Source organism: Chrysemys picta, unplaced genomic scaffold (genome assembly GCF_011386835.1).
Source record: "Chrysemys picta bellii isolate R12L10 unplaced genomic scaffold, ASM1138683v2 scaf10, whole genome shotgun sequence".
In the NCBI taxonomy this organism is placed as follows: Eukaryota; Metazoa; Chordata; order Testudines; family Emydidae; genus Chrysemys; species Chrysemys picta.
In genome coordinates, this window is record NW_027052717.1 from 22,501 (window position 1) to 38,625 (window position 16,125).

Below are 16,125 nucleotides of genomic sequence, written 5' to 3' on the forward strand. Positions count from 1 at the left end.
GTACGGGGAGCTCCTGCCACTTCCCCCTCAGTGCCCCTGACAGCTGTTCCACCTCCAATCCACAGCTCAAGTTCTCAGACCCCTCTCCTCCAGCCCCACCCAGGTTGGGTAGGGAGGGGACTGTAGTGGGGGGGGCAGGAGGGATTCTGGCAGCAGTGAAGTGGGATGTGGGGAGGTTGAGACCTTTCCCCAAGTCACCCCCATCCCATTTCCCTTTCCCCAGCCACTAATGCGGAAGCCGCAGGATGGCAGCCCTGGTGAATGGGACGGATCGGCAGCCCCTGCTGACTAGGGTTACCATACGTCCAGTTTTTCCCGGACATGTCCTGCTTTTCGGCAATCAAACCCCAGTCCGGGGGGAATTGCCGAAAAGCCAAACATGTCCAGGAAAATGCCGGCCGGGCACTTCCCCTCCCGCAGCTGCTCTGCTCCGCTCCTCCCCTCTCAGACTTTAAGAGCCGAGCTGCCCGAGCCAGCGCTACTGGCTTCGGGCAGCCCCCCCTGCCTCCGGACCCCGAGCCACGGGCCAGGCACTTCTCCTCCCCGGCTCCAGCTGAGCTGCTCCTCTCCTCCCCTCTCAGACTTTAAGGTTCCAGCTGCGCTGGGGAAGCGCCGGCCGGGGGCGCAGGGTCTGGGGGCTGCCCGACAAACCGTGAAGCCGGTAGCGCTGGGGCAGCCCTTTCCCCATGGCTGGGAGTGGGAGGGAGGAGGGGGTGGAGTTAGGGTGGGGAAGGAGCAGAGTTGGGGCGGGACTAAGGGTGGGGAAATGGGCGGGGCCAGGGCCCGTGGAGGTTCCGCTTTTTTATTTATTAGACATGGTAACCCTACTGCTGACTGAATCCTCCTGTTCTCTCCAGAACGGGTCCAGCCTTGCCAGCAGCAGGACAAGCGTCCCCTGTCCATGTGCCTCAGCCCTGCCTGGTCAGACGCCATCACCCTTAAGTCCTTGGCCTCCCAGGCTGCCAGTGATGGGAGCAACTCTGGGTGGTGGCTCGGGTGACACAGACACCAGACCACTAGGAATTGGGTGCGGCCCTGTGGGACAGGAGAGTCTCGCAGAGGGCACTTGGGGGACTCTCCTGCCCTTCCCAAGAGCGATAGCACCCTGTCCTAAGAACATAAGTCTGGGATGAGGCAAAGCTTGTCGTTAATTAGCCTGGCTAAAGAGCTGGGTGGAGCTGCTCCACGGACAAGCTGGCTCACTCCTGCTCATGGAGGTGAATTCATCTCCCTTCCCAGGAGCACCTGCTCTCCCTTTCATTCCCCACCAGGCTCCTTGTGCCAGGCCAGCGAATGGCCACAGGATGGGAATGAGGCATGGGCCCCGCCCCAATCTCCTGAGTCTAATGCAGCTGCTCACCTTGTCCCCCATCAGCTGCTGGGTTTCCCCCAGGAGGGAGTAGGTGACAGGGAGAGAGACACACACACATTTGTCCTTTTGGTTGCAGGGCTTCTGTCCTTCCAATCCCATTGGGGGCTGCACAGTGGGAAGAGTCCTCGCTGCGTGCCCGGCCCAACAGAATTGCAGGGTGTGGTGTGGAACACAGAAAGAGATAGAGAGACTCATCCTCCAGCCGGGGTCAGTCTGAGAGAAATTGGCTGGGGTCCCAGTCTCACTCTTCTAGCGGGTGCCATTTCCCAGCTGGGTTCCTTACCCCTCTGGTGCAGTAGCAGCTGGTAGAGCCGGTAAACCCCCTCCCTGGCCTGCCGGCTGATGTCCTTGGCTGGGTCACTGACGGACAGAGCTAGCTGTGCCATGTGGTGACCCATCCTGGGGAATTCCGCTGAGTTCTAATGGACGGGAGAGGGAAGGGGACTCCATCAGCATTTTCCTGTCAGCTCCCAGTCCCCCCCGGGCCAGGACTCTCCTTCCCCTCAGCCCCTCTGCAGGAGATGCTAGAGGATAGGAGCTAGAGCCAGACCCTTAATTTCCTCTGCCCCAAAGGAAGCCTGGAGCACAGGGCTGTGGGCAGGGCCCTCCATGAGGACTTGCTTCCCGCTGCTCCAGGATGACAGGGAGGCATGAACCTGGAGCACAGCCCCCTTAAAAGCCCAGAGTCACCACTTAACTAGGACAAGAAGAACTTGACTCAAGCCAGGCTCACTCTCTGCTCTGCCTCTGCCTCCCCAAGAGGAACACTCCTAACCCACAGCCCCTGCAGCAGCAGATCCTACAGCCCGTCGGAGCCAGCCCACCTACCCCTGGAGTCAGGAAGCTGGGGTCAGAGGTCACTTACGTCAAACTCAGGGAGGGTGATGGTGGATCTGAGCAGGGCCATGCTGCTCTTAACGGCCCTGGCTCTCTCTCGCGGCCCCCTGGACACGATCCAGTAGTTAATGTGCTGTGGGGAAAGGAGGCATTGCACTGACTGCCCTGACCAAGGATGCCCACTGCAGGTCCGGCTAGGAGGACAGACTGGAAAATGGATCTAAGAGTGAAGGTAAAATTGCCCCCATCCCTCTCATCGGGCTCACCTCCAAGATGTACTGGAGCCTGTCGGTGTCTGGGGACTCTGCCAGCAGGTTCCCCAGCATGGCGTCCAGGAGGTCTGGCAAGACCCTAGGCAGATCCTGAAAGCAAGGGAGAGCCATGGGTCAGAGTTAGGGAAACTGGGGCTACATCTGCCACAGGATGGGAAGTGGGGTCTCTGGGAAGCACTGGTGAGACCCCAAACACATATCCTGGCCTCTCTCATTCACATCCCACTGCAGGCAATTAGCAAGGATTCATGGCAGGATGACAGCTGGCTCATCTATCCATGACTTTAGCATGATCTACCTGCACTTGGGTGGTGTCTTTCTCCATGCCCAGGGTGAAGACGGCGTGCAGGGCAGTTCGGAGGAGGTGGGTCTCCAGCTCTGGCTCCAGGGCAGGCGTCATGGTGCTGGCAAGAGAAAGGAGCCGGTATTAGACTGTGCAGTGCGGGGATGGGACTGGCACCAACACGCAGGTGAAACTGCAGTGAAATAGGCACAGGCTGGCAAGAAGGGAAACTGAGGCACCGAGCCAGGGAATGACAAGGCCAAAGTTTCTCAGACAGACAGTGGCAGGGCAGGAATAGCACCTGTTCCCTGGACCCTGCTGCCCCTCTGTATCTGATCCTGGGAGTGAGCCTCTCCCCAAAGCCAACTCCTTCAGGAGCCCATAGCAAAGAGACCCCCCCAGACTGTCCTGGACTCCCTGAGAGGTGCCTCCCCCGAACTGGAGCACCAAGGACCAAAGTGGCAGCATCTAGTGTCAGTGGGGTTCATGTGGCTCAGGCCAGACCCCTGGGCTGGGGACCCACCCCCATAGCACTGATCGAGGGCCTGGGCCCCGGGTGTTCACAGCCCCGCCCTCACCTCTCCCTGAGCCCAGCCTGACTCCTCACCTGGAACAAAGCTGCGGCGTCCATCGGCCTCGCTGCTGCCCGAGTCCCAGGCACTGCTGCTGTCCCATGGGGAGCGGGCCGAGCTGCTGGTGGTGGGACAGGGATCCTCCACCTCCTGCCTTGGGGAGGCTGGAAGGTCCTCACAGACTGGGCAGGGCGATGCCTCCTGCTGGGAATCAGGGCTGGGCTCCTGGGGCCGCTGCTGCCCACACAACATGGCCCAGAGTCACCCTGCCCGGCTCCCCTCCTGCGCTGGGTCCTGCCTGCCCAGCCGCATCCTGGCCCAGCTCCATTTCGACCTGGCGTCTCCCACCTCGGCGCCTGCGCTGGGAGCGGGTTTTCTCCGCCAGAAGGCTGGGCACTTCCACCTCCTGGCCTGGCCGGGAGCTCCTTCCCCGCCAGTGGGGACGGAGGAGCCGCTCTGCTCCTGGGGAAGATGGCAGCTGCTTCCCTCAGGCTCTGGGGCCACCTGCAGAGCCTTCTTCCTGAACATCCTCAGGAGCCTGGCCATCCAGGAACCGAGCGGGGAGCGGGCGTGAGTCTGGGGTCAAGGCAGCCTCTCACTAACCAGCCTGTTTGGTCCCTCCCCATCCCTGCCCCAGCCAGAGCAGCTCCTCCTCCCCGACAGGGGTGCACGTAATGCAATCTACACGCACTGGCAGGAGTTCATTGCATGATCTGCTTCCTGCTGTTTGGTTCTGGGCTGTTGGAGTATGGGCTTGCAACCATCTGTGCACACATATTATACTAATTGCATCTAGACCACATCTCCCTAGTTTGTTTGTGAGAATGTCCTTATTAACACCAAGATGGATGACATCTACTGTTTACCCACCTCCACTAGGCCCGTAACCCTGCCAAAGAAGGAGCTAGGATTGGTTTGGAATGATTTGTTCTTGATAAGTCCATGCTCACTAGTCCTAAGAACCAAATTGTCCTGTAGGTGCTGACAAACTGATTGTTTAATAAGGAGTTCCAGTATCTTTCCAGGTATGTTAATGGATGGGAAGATGTTCTTTTTCAGGGATCTCTGACGAGAACTGGGGCACAGCACTTAGTTTGTTGAGGCCATAAAATGGAGACAGGCACCTCTTTTCTTCTCCCAGCACCCCAGATACCTAAAAGGGTGGGACTCACATCCCTCAATGGGCTTTAAAAAAGACAATGGTTACAATGTGGCTTCGACCATTTCTGGTTTCTGCAGACTAGATGTTTTAGCAAAGTTTAGAATTCCTTGGTGCTCAACACCGTGAAACTCCCCTTTCTCCTTCACAAAGGACTTTAACGCCCCTTATCTCACCCAGGCTCTCGACTGCCCAAAGTTGGAGAATTGTCCCTGTTCCCACTGCAGAGCACCCCCCACGACACACACACAGAGTCCTCCTGGTGGTGGGAGGGGAACAGAGGAAAGGACAGAAGATGTAAGAGATGAAGAGAAAGGAGGGAGGGATGGAGGAAAAGGTAAAACAAAAAGGACAAACCCTAATGTCCCCAGTGATTCTAAGGGACAAAATCCCAGGTGAGGAATAAAATTCGACCACCTTAAGCTAGTGTTTTCCATGCCTAGAATTCAGCTGGCGCCAGATGCATCAGACTGAACAGGTTCCAAACCTCTCGGAGGCTCTTACCTTCTAAACAGGGACGTCAGTTTTCTAGTAAAATCAGGAAAAAGAAAAGAGAAAACTCAAAAGAGGTTCCTCCTTGTGGTCACATACATGAACTCAAATACTCTCTCAGACCTCAAAGAGAGATCTCGAGAAGGAGACTTGCTGAAGCAAAGCCACAGGGGTTTCTGAGGTTTCCCTGGCCCTGCGCCCCTGTCCTGCCTGGCTGATGTCAGCATCTCTCTGTGAGGTCACCACCTCCCCTGCACCTTTGGCCAATAGGCTGAGGTCCTGAAAAAGGCCTTTGTGATATCACTGCCACACCCACCCCTCCCCTGCAGTGCTAATGTCCTACCACAGGACAGACCCTTTGGAGGTTTGAGCAACTCCCTGTGGATCACCCCGCTCAATGAGTGTTCATTCTAGGAAGCAAGCCGGCTAGACAGTAAAACAGCAGAGGCTGCTCCCAATGCTACACTCGGTTTCTCAGAAATGAGTAGACTTTATGGCTAGAAGAGACAGTTAGAGCATCTAATCTGACCCCCTGCATATCACAGGCCTCCTGTCCACCACAATAGCTACTTTTGGGGCAAACACATTCCGGAAAGGCATCTAGTCTTTATTAATGACATCAAGAGATGGAGAATCCACCACTTTCCTTGGTAGCTTCTTCCCGGGTTCAATCATCATCGCTGTTGAATATTTGTGCCTTATTTGTCATAGGAATTTGTCTTTTTTCACCTTCCAGCCATTGGGTCTTGTTCTGCCTTTCTCTGCTCAATTAAAGAGCCCTTTAATACCCAGTATTTTCTCTCCATTAAGGCACTTCAACACTTCAGTGAAGTCCCCTTCAATCTTCTTTTGATAAGCTAAACAGGTTGACCTCTTTCAATAGCTCACTAGAAGGCATTTTTCTCCAGCCCTCAGAACATTTGGTGGCTCTTTGCTGCCCAGCTCCAATTTCTAGGACCATCTTTTTCAAAGGAGGACACCAACACTGGAGGCACTATTCCAATAGCAGTCTCACTGCTGCTGTGTCACCTCCCTATCCTACTCACGGCTCTGCTCCTTCGTCTAATGATGGCTTTAGCCCTGTTCACCACAGCATCGCACTGGGAGCTCATGTTGAGTGGCTTCTCCACTCTGGCCCCTAAATCCTTTTCAGAGTCACTGCTTTCCTGGATACACGTCCCCATTATGGAGGTGTGGCCGGCGTGCCTTGTTGCCACGTATAGGACCTTGCATTGGGCTCTGCTCAAATTTGTTTTCTTTGAATGGGTCCAGCTGGCCGAATGAGCCAGATCGCTCTGTATCACTGCCCTCTCCCCATCAGGAATTACCACTCTGCCTGTATTTTGTCACCCCCCAATCTTATTCGCAGTGATTGTATGTTTTCTCTTAATTCATTGATAACAATTATTTTAAAAAAAATTAGTCCTTGAGAGCTTCTTCAGACCCTTAGTAGCCAGGACCTGCTCCCCACATCACAGTGAGAAATGCTGTCCAGCCCTGCTGGTACATAGGGGATAAGCACAGAACAAACGTACCTTTAGGAGCTGGGTTGTCCATAGGCTCTGTGGGGGTCAGCAGATTATAAACGCACGACAGACCTGTAGTGTAGACAGGTCCCAAGTGTGTCTCGGTTTCCCACCCTGTAAAATGGGGAGAACAAACAAAACTTTGATTAGCTCCATTTGATAGCTGGGGAAACCGAGGCACCCAGCGGTGCAGAGACTCGCTCATGGTCCCAAAGCCAGGAATAGAAAACAGCAGATCTGATAGCCAGGCCTGGGACCTAACCCTGGTTTTCCTGGCCTTGCTGCTCTCAGTTTAGTCACAGCCTCCATGTCTTTTCCCCCGTGTCCCTTAACCCCAAGTCACTGCAGAAGAGAGATTTTCTGGTAGCCAGCTGGCTCTCCTGCATGTGGATGTCGTTCCAAAAGACGTGCTCTGGCTCAGTCCCATGCTATGGTTGGCTGAAGGAACCACTTGGTGACATTTTAGGCCCTGAGTTATACAGGGGGGGCGACTAGATGCACATAATGGTCCTTTCTGACCTGAACCTCTATCAATCGCTACATTTTCTGCTGCTAGGAAGAGAACTCTGGAACTATTTTCTCTCATTCCCTTTCAGTCGGAATAATTTCTATCCAGGCCAAAGGATTTCCTCTTCCATTGTGTCTTCAGCACCTTTGCGAGCAACCAGTTACTGTTACCACAGGTTACCAGTTTCAACCTGTCCCAGGGTGAGATGGCCAGAAAAGGGGTTGGAGCTCAACTGCACCTGGTCCAGGTGATGCAGCTCCCTAGGGTGAAGGGAATAAGTGTGGGGGTCACGTGACAAGACGCAGTCTGTGACTAGAACCCAGGCCTGCTGAGAGATAGAAGGGCAGGCTGTGCTCAGCCAGGAGAGAGACCCCAAGGGAAGCAGGCATGGGAGGGGCTTGGAGAGTCCTTCAAAGGTCAGGGACAAGCTGGGAAGGGGCCAGGCTGAGCACTAAGGACAAGGCCCTAGGAGGGAAAGACAGGGCAGTTTAGGAGATGGGGCAGATAGTCCAGTTGGTTTCGGCTCCCAGGACCAGACACCCAGAGGTGAAGGTGATTGTCGGGGCTTCTGTCCTTCTTCCCCAGTGTAGATTTGATAGTGGAGAAGACTGATGCCGTAAGGGGGAAGTGAGTTACCCCAAGGTCACCCAGTGAGGTTATATCACGAATGCATACTCGGAAGGATCCAACAGAAACATGGATTTTCCAGTCTCTTCTTTCTAGGAGTCCCCAGGGCTAAAGGTAAAACCCCTGCGGCCCCTCCCCATTCTGCTCACCTCCAGGATGTGCTGGAGTTTGTCTGTGCTGGGGGGTGCTGTCAGCAGGATCGAGAGCTCGTCATCCATGTTCTCTGGGCAGGCCTTGCTCAGAGCCTGCCAGCGGAGGGAGACCAGGGGTCAGGAGCCTGCATTAGCACCGGTGTGCCATTGACCAGGAGCCGGCTGAGGTAAGCGCCGCCTGGCCGGAGCTCGCACCCAGAAACCCTGCCCCAGTTCGGGCACCCCCTCCTGTACCCTAATCCCTCCCAGACCCCACACCCCCACCCGCACCCTAATCCCCTACCCCAGCCCTGAGCCCACTCCCGCACCCAAAGTCCCCCCAGAGTCCGCACCCCAACCCTCTGCCCCAGCCCGGATCCCCCTCTGGCACCCCAAACCCCTAATCTCCAGCCCAATCCCAGAGCCCGCATCCCCACCGGAGCCCTCACCCCTCCCTGCACTCCAACCCCCAGCCCCAGCCCAGTGAAAGTGAGTGAGGGTGTGAGAGCGAGCGACTGAGGGAGGTGGGCTGGGCTGGAATGAGTCGGGGTGGGGCCTTGGGGAAGGGCATGAAAGGGGTTGGGTCAAGGGCGTTTGGTTTTGTGCAAGTAGAAAGTTGACAACCCTACTTAAGGACCTTTGAAAAGCAGCCTCCTTTGCACCGCTCCTGATACGAGGGGCCAAGGCGCCCCCGGACATGAGAACCAGAATAGGCCAGAGCAAAACGCTGCGTTAGAAATCGGAGCTCAGGCTGCCAAGCGTACGATAGCTGACAGACAGGAGATGCGGGAATTAAGGTTGTGCCTTCAGCCAGCAACTGGTGTTCATCCGTTTGCACCACACACACACCTGTAGGCAGGGCCACTAGTTCCTTGTCTGTCTGCCTGTTTAGCGTCTCTCGGTCCTTACTGTGCCCATCACCGTGGTGTCTGAGTGGCAAACCAAGGGTTTGACGTGTGCATATGAAACTGCCTAACTGGAAGGACGTGGTTTGGTGTGGATCAGTGACTGCTGGGGCGATTGGTGGCAGAAGGCTCTGAGGTCCTGGCTCATTCCAACCTGGCTCATTCCAATGGCTTCTACAGCTGAGAACAGCCCAGTCACCTGCCTGGGTCCGACGCAAACCAGGAAGTACAGGACCACGGTTAATAAGAGCAGCTCCAAAGATCATTTTCGCTGAGCCCAGCCCTGCACAGATTTCCAGCTTAGGTTTGCATTTTCAGCAAAAGTTCTTGATTATTTTCTCCCAACCCCCTTCTGCCTCCATAATAGCCAGCCACCCTGTCAGTCCCATCCTGGGGCGCTCCAGGGAGAGCGTGTGTGCATGTATGTGTACGTCTGTATATATGTGTATGTGTACATGTGGGTATGTATGTGTGTACGTGTATGTGCACATGAGTGTGTGCACATGTGAGTGTGCATGTGTATGTGTGTACATGTACCCCAGTCAGATGTATACATCTGGATTTCCTTTGAAAGAATTTTCAAATTGAGCTGATCAAGTGCAATGGCAAAGCACCCGATTCCGCTGCCCCCCAACTGCCTTCGCTGCTTTAATGTACAACCTGCTCCGGTGACATCTCTGACTCCTGAAAGCCCTAACGCTCCAGGGGAGCAGGCCGTGCCCTGCCCTGCCCTGGCTGCCCCGGGTGTTACCTCGGAGGGAATCGTTCCAGATTCCAATGGGTGGCAGGTCCAGGGAAGAACCTTATCTGGGGGGAGGCTGTACCAGACCCGCCCGACCCAGGCAGGCTCCCAGGTACTCTCTGATCGGGGCTGATAAGGCTCCTTAGCAGTTTCTCTCCAAACAAATTCCAGTTCAAGACACCTGAGAGCTCCACAGCAGGGCAGCATCCCCAGAGCGCAGCAGGGTGGGGTTAGGGGGAGCGGTCGGTAGCAGCACCTGCCCCTCGTACAGCAGGAGCGAGAAGTGCCAGCCATGTGCTGCCTCCATCCCCAGAGGCCAGGTGAGAGTGAATTCCCACGTACCCGCATGATTGGTTCCGTCACTCTTCTACACTTACATGGATTTCCAATGTCAATGTTTCTAACATCAGCTTTGCCAGCTCTCCTTACACCTTTGTCTGCCTGAGCAAAAACCTGAAATGCAGCTACCTCCTCCTGCTTGGTGACTATAGACCTTAATGACAGACCTCGGAACTGCTTAGTCAAGCTGACTAGCTGCAGCCCCTCGGGTTGCCTGCTCTAAGGTGTGCTGGCCAGGCCACAAGTCATTTCTGTACCTCTTCCCTGCTCCTTCTCAGCATTTGAACATCATTCGACTAGTGTGAACAAGAGTCTATACTGGGGAGAGCCCAGGGTGAGAGAGTCACTAGACTCTTGTCAAGGCTGCTTCCCCACTCTGAACTTTAGGGTACAAATGTGGGGGCCTGCATGAAAACTGCTAAGCTTAACTACCAGCTTAGATCTGGTCCACTGCCACCATTCCCAAGTGGATTCCCTTCCCTGGGAAGCCTTGAGAAACCTTTCACCAATTCCCTGGTGAATACAGATCCAACCCCCTTGGATCTAAAAACAAGGAGAAATCAATCAGGTTCTTAAAAAGAAGGCTTTTAATTAAAGAAAAAAGGTAAAAAACATCTCTGTAAAATCAGGATGGAAAATAACTTTACAGGATAATCAAACTTAAAGAGCAATAGGCCAGAGCAAAACGCTGCGTTAGAAATCGGATTCAAAGTACAGCAAACAGAGGTAAACACTCTAGTAAAAGGTACATTTACATGTTGAGAAAACAAAGTAAAAACTAACACGCCTTGCCTGGCTGTTTACTTACAAGTTTGAAATCTGAGAGACTTGTTCAGAAAGATGTGGAGAACGTGGATTGATGTCTGGTCCCTCTCAGTCCCAAGAGCGAATGACTTCCCAAACAAAGAGCACAAACAAAAGCCTTCCCCCCACCAAGATTTGAAAGTATCTTGTCCCCTTATTGGTCCTTTGGGTCAGGTGTCAGCCAGGTTATCCGAGCTTCTTAACCCTTTACAGGTAAAAGGATTTTGGAGTCTCTGGCCAGGAGGGATTTTATAGTACTGTACACAGGAGAGCTGTTACCCTTCCCTTTATAGTTATGACAACTCTGGTTATACAGTGCTCTGTATACATCTGTGAAGCAGGAGTGCTGAAACCCCAGTCACAGACGGGGTCCAGCCTCAGAGAGCGCCAGCCTGGCCCTGGGGGGTGGGGGTGGGAGGGCGACACGGAGAGCAGTTTGGTCCGATGGAGGGCATTGCTGCCAAGTGGCTCATGGGGAGGGGCGGGGGTGGGCTGTGGCGTATGAAGAGTTCAGGTTGTTTTGGAAGGGGGGGGTAGCCATGTTCAGGGGGGAGTTGGGGTGTGGGTGGGACCCCAAGTTGGGGGGAATAGTGCAGGGGAACCCTGGGTTTGGCAAGGAGCCGCCAGTCAGCAAAACGGCTGAGCGAGCTGGTTGCGAGGATGTCCCCGCTTGCAGCGTCATGCTCCAGCCTGGCGAGGGATGGCTGGCTGGGGAGGGCACCAAGAGCAGCCTGCAATGGGCAGAGTGGGGGGTGGGGGTGGCTCCCACCACGGACAGTGGAGATGGGAGGCGGGAAGGGGAGAGGTCAGTGCCCTGGGCAGGGGGATCCCCCGCTCCCCCAATGCAAAACAGCACACCCCCACCTCACCACCAGCAACCGAGATGGAGGGGACAGCTCAGTGCACGGGGGGGGCAGGGGTCCCTGATACTCCCAACTGGAAAATAGCAACCCCCTCCCCCCTGTCTGCACCCCAGATGCTGAGGAGGGAGGAGGAAACCTTCCAGCTGCACCTCAGCGGCTCCCAGCTTCCCTCCCCCTGAAAATATCCCTCTTTCCAAACCTGCCCCCCCAAACTCCCTCCTACGCACGCTCTCCATGCAGGCTCTGTCAGGAAGGCCAATTAGACAGGGCCTTGTGTCCTGGGGATGCACTGAAGGGCCATGGTCAGGAGGGGAATGGAAAGATGCAGTTTGGGGGGGGGGGGGCAACACCCCTTCACATTCCCCCCCATCTTCACCCCTGCCAGTGGACCAGCCAGGGCTACGTCATGGCCCATCTTTGGGCTATAGCCCACGATTTGGGAGCCCTGCCCGAGGGTGAACTGCATCAGGCCCAGCTGACTTGAATCCATGGCATTATTCTTTAGCCTGTTCGTTCCCTGTTCGGGGGGTGCTCCTGCCCCTGGCTGTTAGCATTAATGGTGTTCAGCATCTGGTCACAATGAACTTTGATTGAAGTGACTGAAGCCAAACAGGCAGGAAATGCTCAGAGATGCTCAGAGGACGTCAGCCTGACAGATAAATACACTGCTAGGAGCTGGATTATACCTTGTGATGGGTGGAGTTAAAATCTCATTGACACAGCTGTGAGGATGCACTCTTCATTTAAGACAGCTGGAAGCAACAGGTAAGGGGGCCTCATGTAGAACAAGCCATGATGGCGTGTGCCCAGAAACTAGCCCCCAGACTCCATTGCCAATTTCTGATCCCCACTGGAACATCCCCAGGGCCCCAAACTTTGACTAGCCTCTTGGGTTGAAGAGGGACACCAATATCTTTATTGTGCGGTTTCGTTGCACGTCTATCTAATCTCAATGGTTCATCAGCAACTAATTACTGTTGCAATGTTTTCTCATGTAATAACCATATTTATTAAAAACACAGAGGCTAGGTTTTTGAACCCAAACTCACCACTGCTAATACATGAAGGATTAAGATGTAAAGTCCTGGGTTTGAGTCATCTTCCCATTTAAATGCTCAATTACAGTTGCTAGAAATCCAGTGTCATGATTCATTGATCACTAATGCCAAGGGGCAGTGGCAGGGCTGGGAGAAGCAGAGGTTAATGTGGGTCTAAAGTTGTAGTGAGTGACATGGCTTCCAGCGAGGCAGAGTGGAAGTGGGGGTCCAGTTATACACACCAATCACACTCTTCGTGTCCTTCGAACGCACCAGCTGGGTCAGCTCTCAGCATTTATTCCAGCGAATTTACCGTGCAGAAGCCAACAGGGAAGGGGGTGAGCAGAGTGGAGTCATTGCAGGGACTGCACTGATTAGGTGGGGGATGGCGCGCCGTGTCTGATTTAATATTGTCTCCCCTTCTTAGCGGCGCCGGCTCCCAAGGAGGATGGGCTCCTCCTGCCGGACACAGCACACGTCTGTTGGCTTAACCAGGATGAGGGAAGACTTGCACTCCCCACTCTTACAGAACCCTGCTCAGTAGATGTAGCCTTTCCCATTGAGCAGGACGTTCTGACACTTGTCGTACCACCAACCTCCATAGCTACTTGCGCAATTCCCACTGGCCTGGTCCTGATCCTTGTCAGTCGTGCTGAACTTCATGTTGTCGTGTATGCCCCCCAGGCCGGAGTGGTAGGTGGTGAGATAGTCCTCGCCGTCCCCAGAGTACCTGCCCAGCCTCAGCGGGTACCCGCTGGGCTCATCCTCGACACTGAAGATGTCGAACTCTGCGTAGCGGGTGTTGTTGAATTTGTCCTCCACCACAAAGCGGACCTTGTAGATGTTCTGCCGCGTGAGCAGGGACAGGTACTCGTTGCCCAGCCAGTAATCCTGCTGCACGTTCCCAAAGCCGTACTTGTAGGTGCTCCAGGACTCCTTCCAGGTGATCTCTGTGTTGTAAGAATTTCTCTGGAGAACGGTCCAGCCTTTGCCTTCGGTGTCCATGTCACACCACACCACTCGAGGGGGAGAGCCTGCCGGCTGGATGACATGGACCCCGCTGGGGCTGTCCCTGGGAATGTTGCTGCAGTCTTTGGGGAACCCTGAAATGCCACGAACATCAGGTTAAGGGGGCAGGTGTGGGGGGAGGGGCGGGAGAGAGCGCTAGCTAGCTCGATCAAATCAGCCTGGGGTAACTGGAGGCTGGGTTTTAGAGGCAGGTCCTGTGTATTTCACAATACTACAGCCACAGAATCCACCCCGGCCATTCCTGGCCACAGAATCCGGCTCCAGATCTTACACTTTCATTTTACCAATAAAATAAAATAAGAATAGTTTCTTGCTCTGCTGGTTTTGAAGAAACCTTAAAGAGATGAATCAAGTGTAAACCAAGGCTCTGTATCCTTCCTGAGTCCGTACTGCTGAAGAAATCGTTTGGGGAGGGTGGGGGAGACGCTGCCAGATCCATCTCAGCGAATGTTAATTATGAAACCCATCAGTGACAATTTAAATGGGAGTTTTCAAAGAGCCTAAGGGAGTTTGACACCCGACTGTGATTGGAATTCAGTGGGATTTAGGCACCCAACTCCCTGTGGAGCCTTTGAAACTTCCAGACATCCTATCGAGGGGCTTGTCTTTGGGGCGGAAATTGTCCCGAACTATCCTGGTAGAATGAGAGCACTGTGGTTATACTGCCCCTCCCCTCCCCAGGGTCCTCCCTCGAGCCTGAGCCCCCCCCAGCTCCCCTACCCCCCAGACAATCCCCCTGTGTGCCCCTCCCCCATAGCTGAGCCGAGGGGGAGGAGCTGCTGAGCTCTGCGGGGGCAGGGGCTCAGGGCCACCTCTGGAGCTGGTTCGGCCCCTGGCCTGCCTGGGCAAGACCCTGAGCAGCTCCCAGAGCCGCTGGAGGTGTGGGGAGAAGGGAATGAAAACCCCTGACAAGGAGGAACTGGCTCTCCCTGCTGCCTGGACTCTGGGGGCAAGGCTTCTAGGCATGAGCGAGAGATCCCCAGCTGTTAGCCGGGGCTAGCCCTAGTATAGGAGTTGGTGAGATGGAAGGGTAGAACTCCCAGCCAATTTGGGGGGGGTGCCTGGTTCCCACACGCTGCCCTGCGGTTGGCACCAGCGCTCTTCAGTCACTGCCGGGGGCTTGGCAGCCGTTACCGGAGAAAGGGATAACGAAGCTGTGTAAAGCAAACAGCCAGTCAAGCAGCACCTCCCCCACCCCGGCTGGCCCATTCCCAGGCGCTGGAGGCCTGCGAATGGGAGTAGTGGGCTCACTAGCGCAGGCTGGCCTTGCGATCCCTTCGGAGAACTCAGCGTTTCTTTGGGCCCAGCGCTGGCGGGGGGGCTGGAAGGTGCATTCAGTGGATAAGTGGATCTAGGGGTGACCCCGGCATGGGGGAGAGGAGCAGAATCAGGCCCACGATGCCCTGATCTCAGATATGGCAGATGATAGAAGCCCTCCGACGGGTTCTCTACTTACCCCTCTCGACCTTCTTGTGGGCCAGGGCGCCGTTGCCCTGCACGGGGCTACGCAAAGGAGTGCCATCATGGACAGCGCAGACAGAAGCACGAGAGAGCTGGACTGGAACCCTGCAGGGGACAGAAACCACTGGACATGAGACCAGGAGAGAGTTTCACAAGTGCCTAAATCCCACTAGAAGTCACTGGGATTTAGGCACTTAAGTGACTTAGCCACTCTTGAAAATGTTACCCTTAGACGCTAAGGCCAGAGTTTTCAGAGGGCTCAACTACTGGGCCAGATTTTCAGAAGAGGTCAGCTCCCAGGTAGGCACCGCAGGACATGGCTGGATGTTCAAAGAGGCTCAGCATGGGGGGGGTGGGCCCAAGTCTCTGGAGACAGGGTGAAGCCCACCATTCACCTCTCCCCCGGCCCGGCCACTGTCTCCGTCTCTGCAGCCGGCCCGATTAGCACACAGCTGGGATCCAGCTGCATGGTAAAAACCATTCAAAGATTGCGGCTCCGATGTCCTGGCTCCCGAGTCCCGGGCGGGTCAGGGCCAGCTGGAGCGCTCCCTGTGGTGGGGAAGGAGCTGCCTCCTCTCTCCCCGCGCTGCACCGCTGCAAGGGGACTGCTGCTCAGAGTAACCCCCTCTGTCCCAGCTCCCCCCGTCCACAGTCACTACCACCAGCCGGAGGGCAGTGCCCGCCCACCCACACAGAGACAGCAGCTGGGCAGCCTCCGGCAGGGCTCTGCCCCCCTCAGATGAGCGCCAGGTGAGAGGGGCCCAGGGCACAGAGCTGCTGTGTGCCCCATGCCAGGCATGCTGCCCCCTGCACTGCAGCCCAGCAGCCCAGAGGGGGACACGCTGCTGACACTGCAGCTGTTCTGTGGGCCCAGCTCAGGCCAGGCTTAAAGTGGGCAGAGTTGCCAGGGGCCACAGTCCTGGCCAAAAAGAGTTCAAAATGGAGCCAGGTCCCCGAGGGGTGCACTGTAAGCGCTGCCCTAGCAAGGGCATGGCCATTTATTTCAGCCGGGATTAACATAGACACCCCTCCCCCTCCCCACACATGCTTTTCCCAGGCCACCTTCAGCACTCAGCGCAGGGATTCACAATGACCTTGCCGGGATCAGCAGCCCAGAGCAATCCAGACTCTTGGACAGAAACCGGCTCATTCACCCCCCGCCCTCC

General features: G+C 55.5%; 1 protein-coding gene across 1 annotated transcript; it reads right to left on the reverse strand.

Annotated features, from left to right (window-relative positions):
- Positions 1-11,433: 11,433 nt before the first annotated feature.
- On the reverse strand, positions 11,434-15,228 carry LOC135977689 (fibrinogen-like protein 1-like protein). The gene is made up of 2 exons (XM_065578937.1): positions 14,955-15,228; positions 11,434-13,572 (listed from the first exon to the last, which is right to left on the reverse strand). The coding sequence occupies exon 2, from the start codon at positions 13,472-13,474 to the stop codon at positions 13,007-13,009; it is 468 nt and encodes a 155-aa protein (XP_065435009.1). The 5' UTR covers positions 13,475-13,572; positions 14,955-15,228; the 3' UTR covers positions 11,434-13,006.
- Between the last annotated feature and the right edge of the window lie 897 nt (positions 15,229-16,125).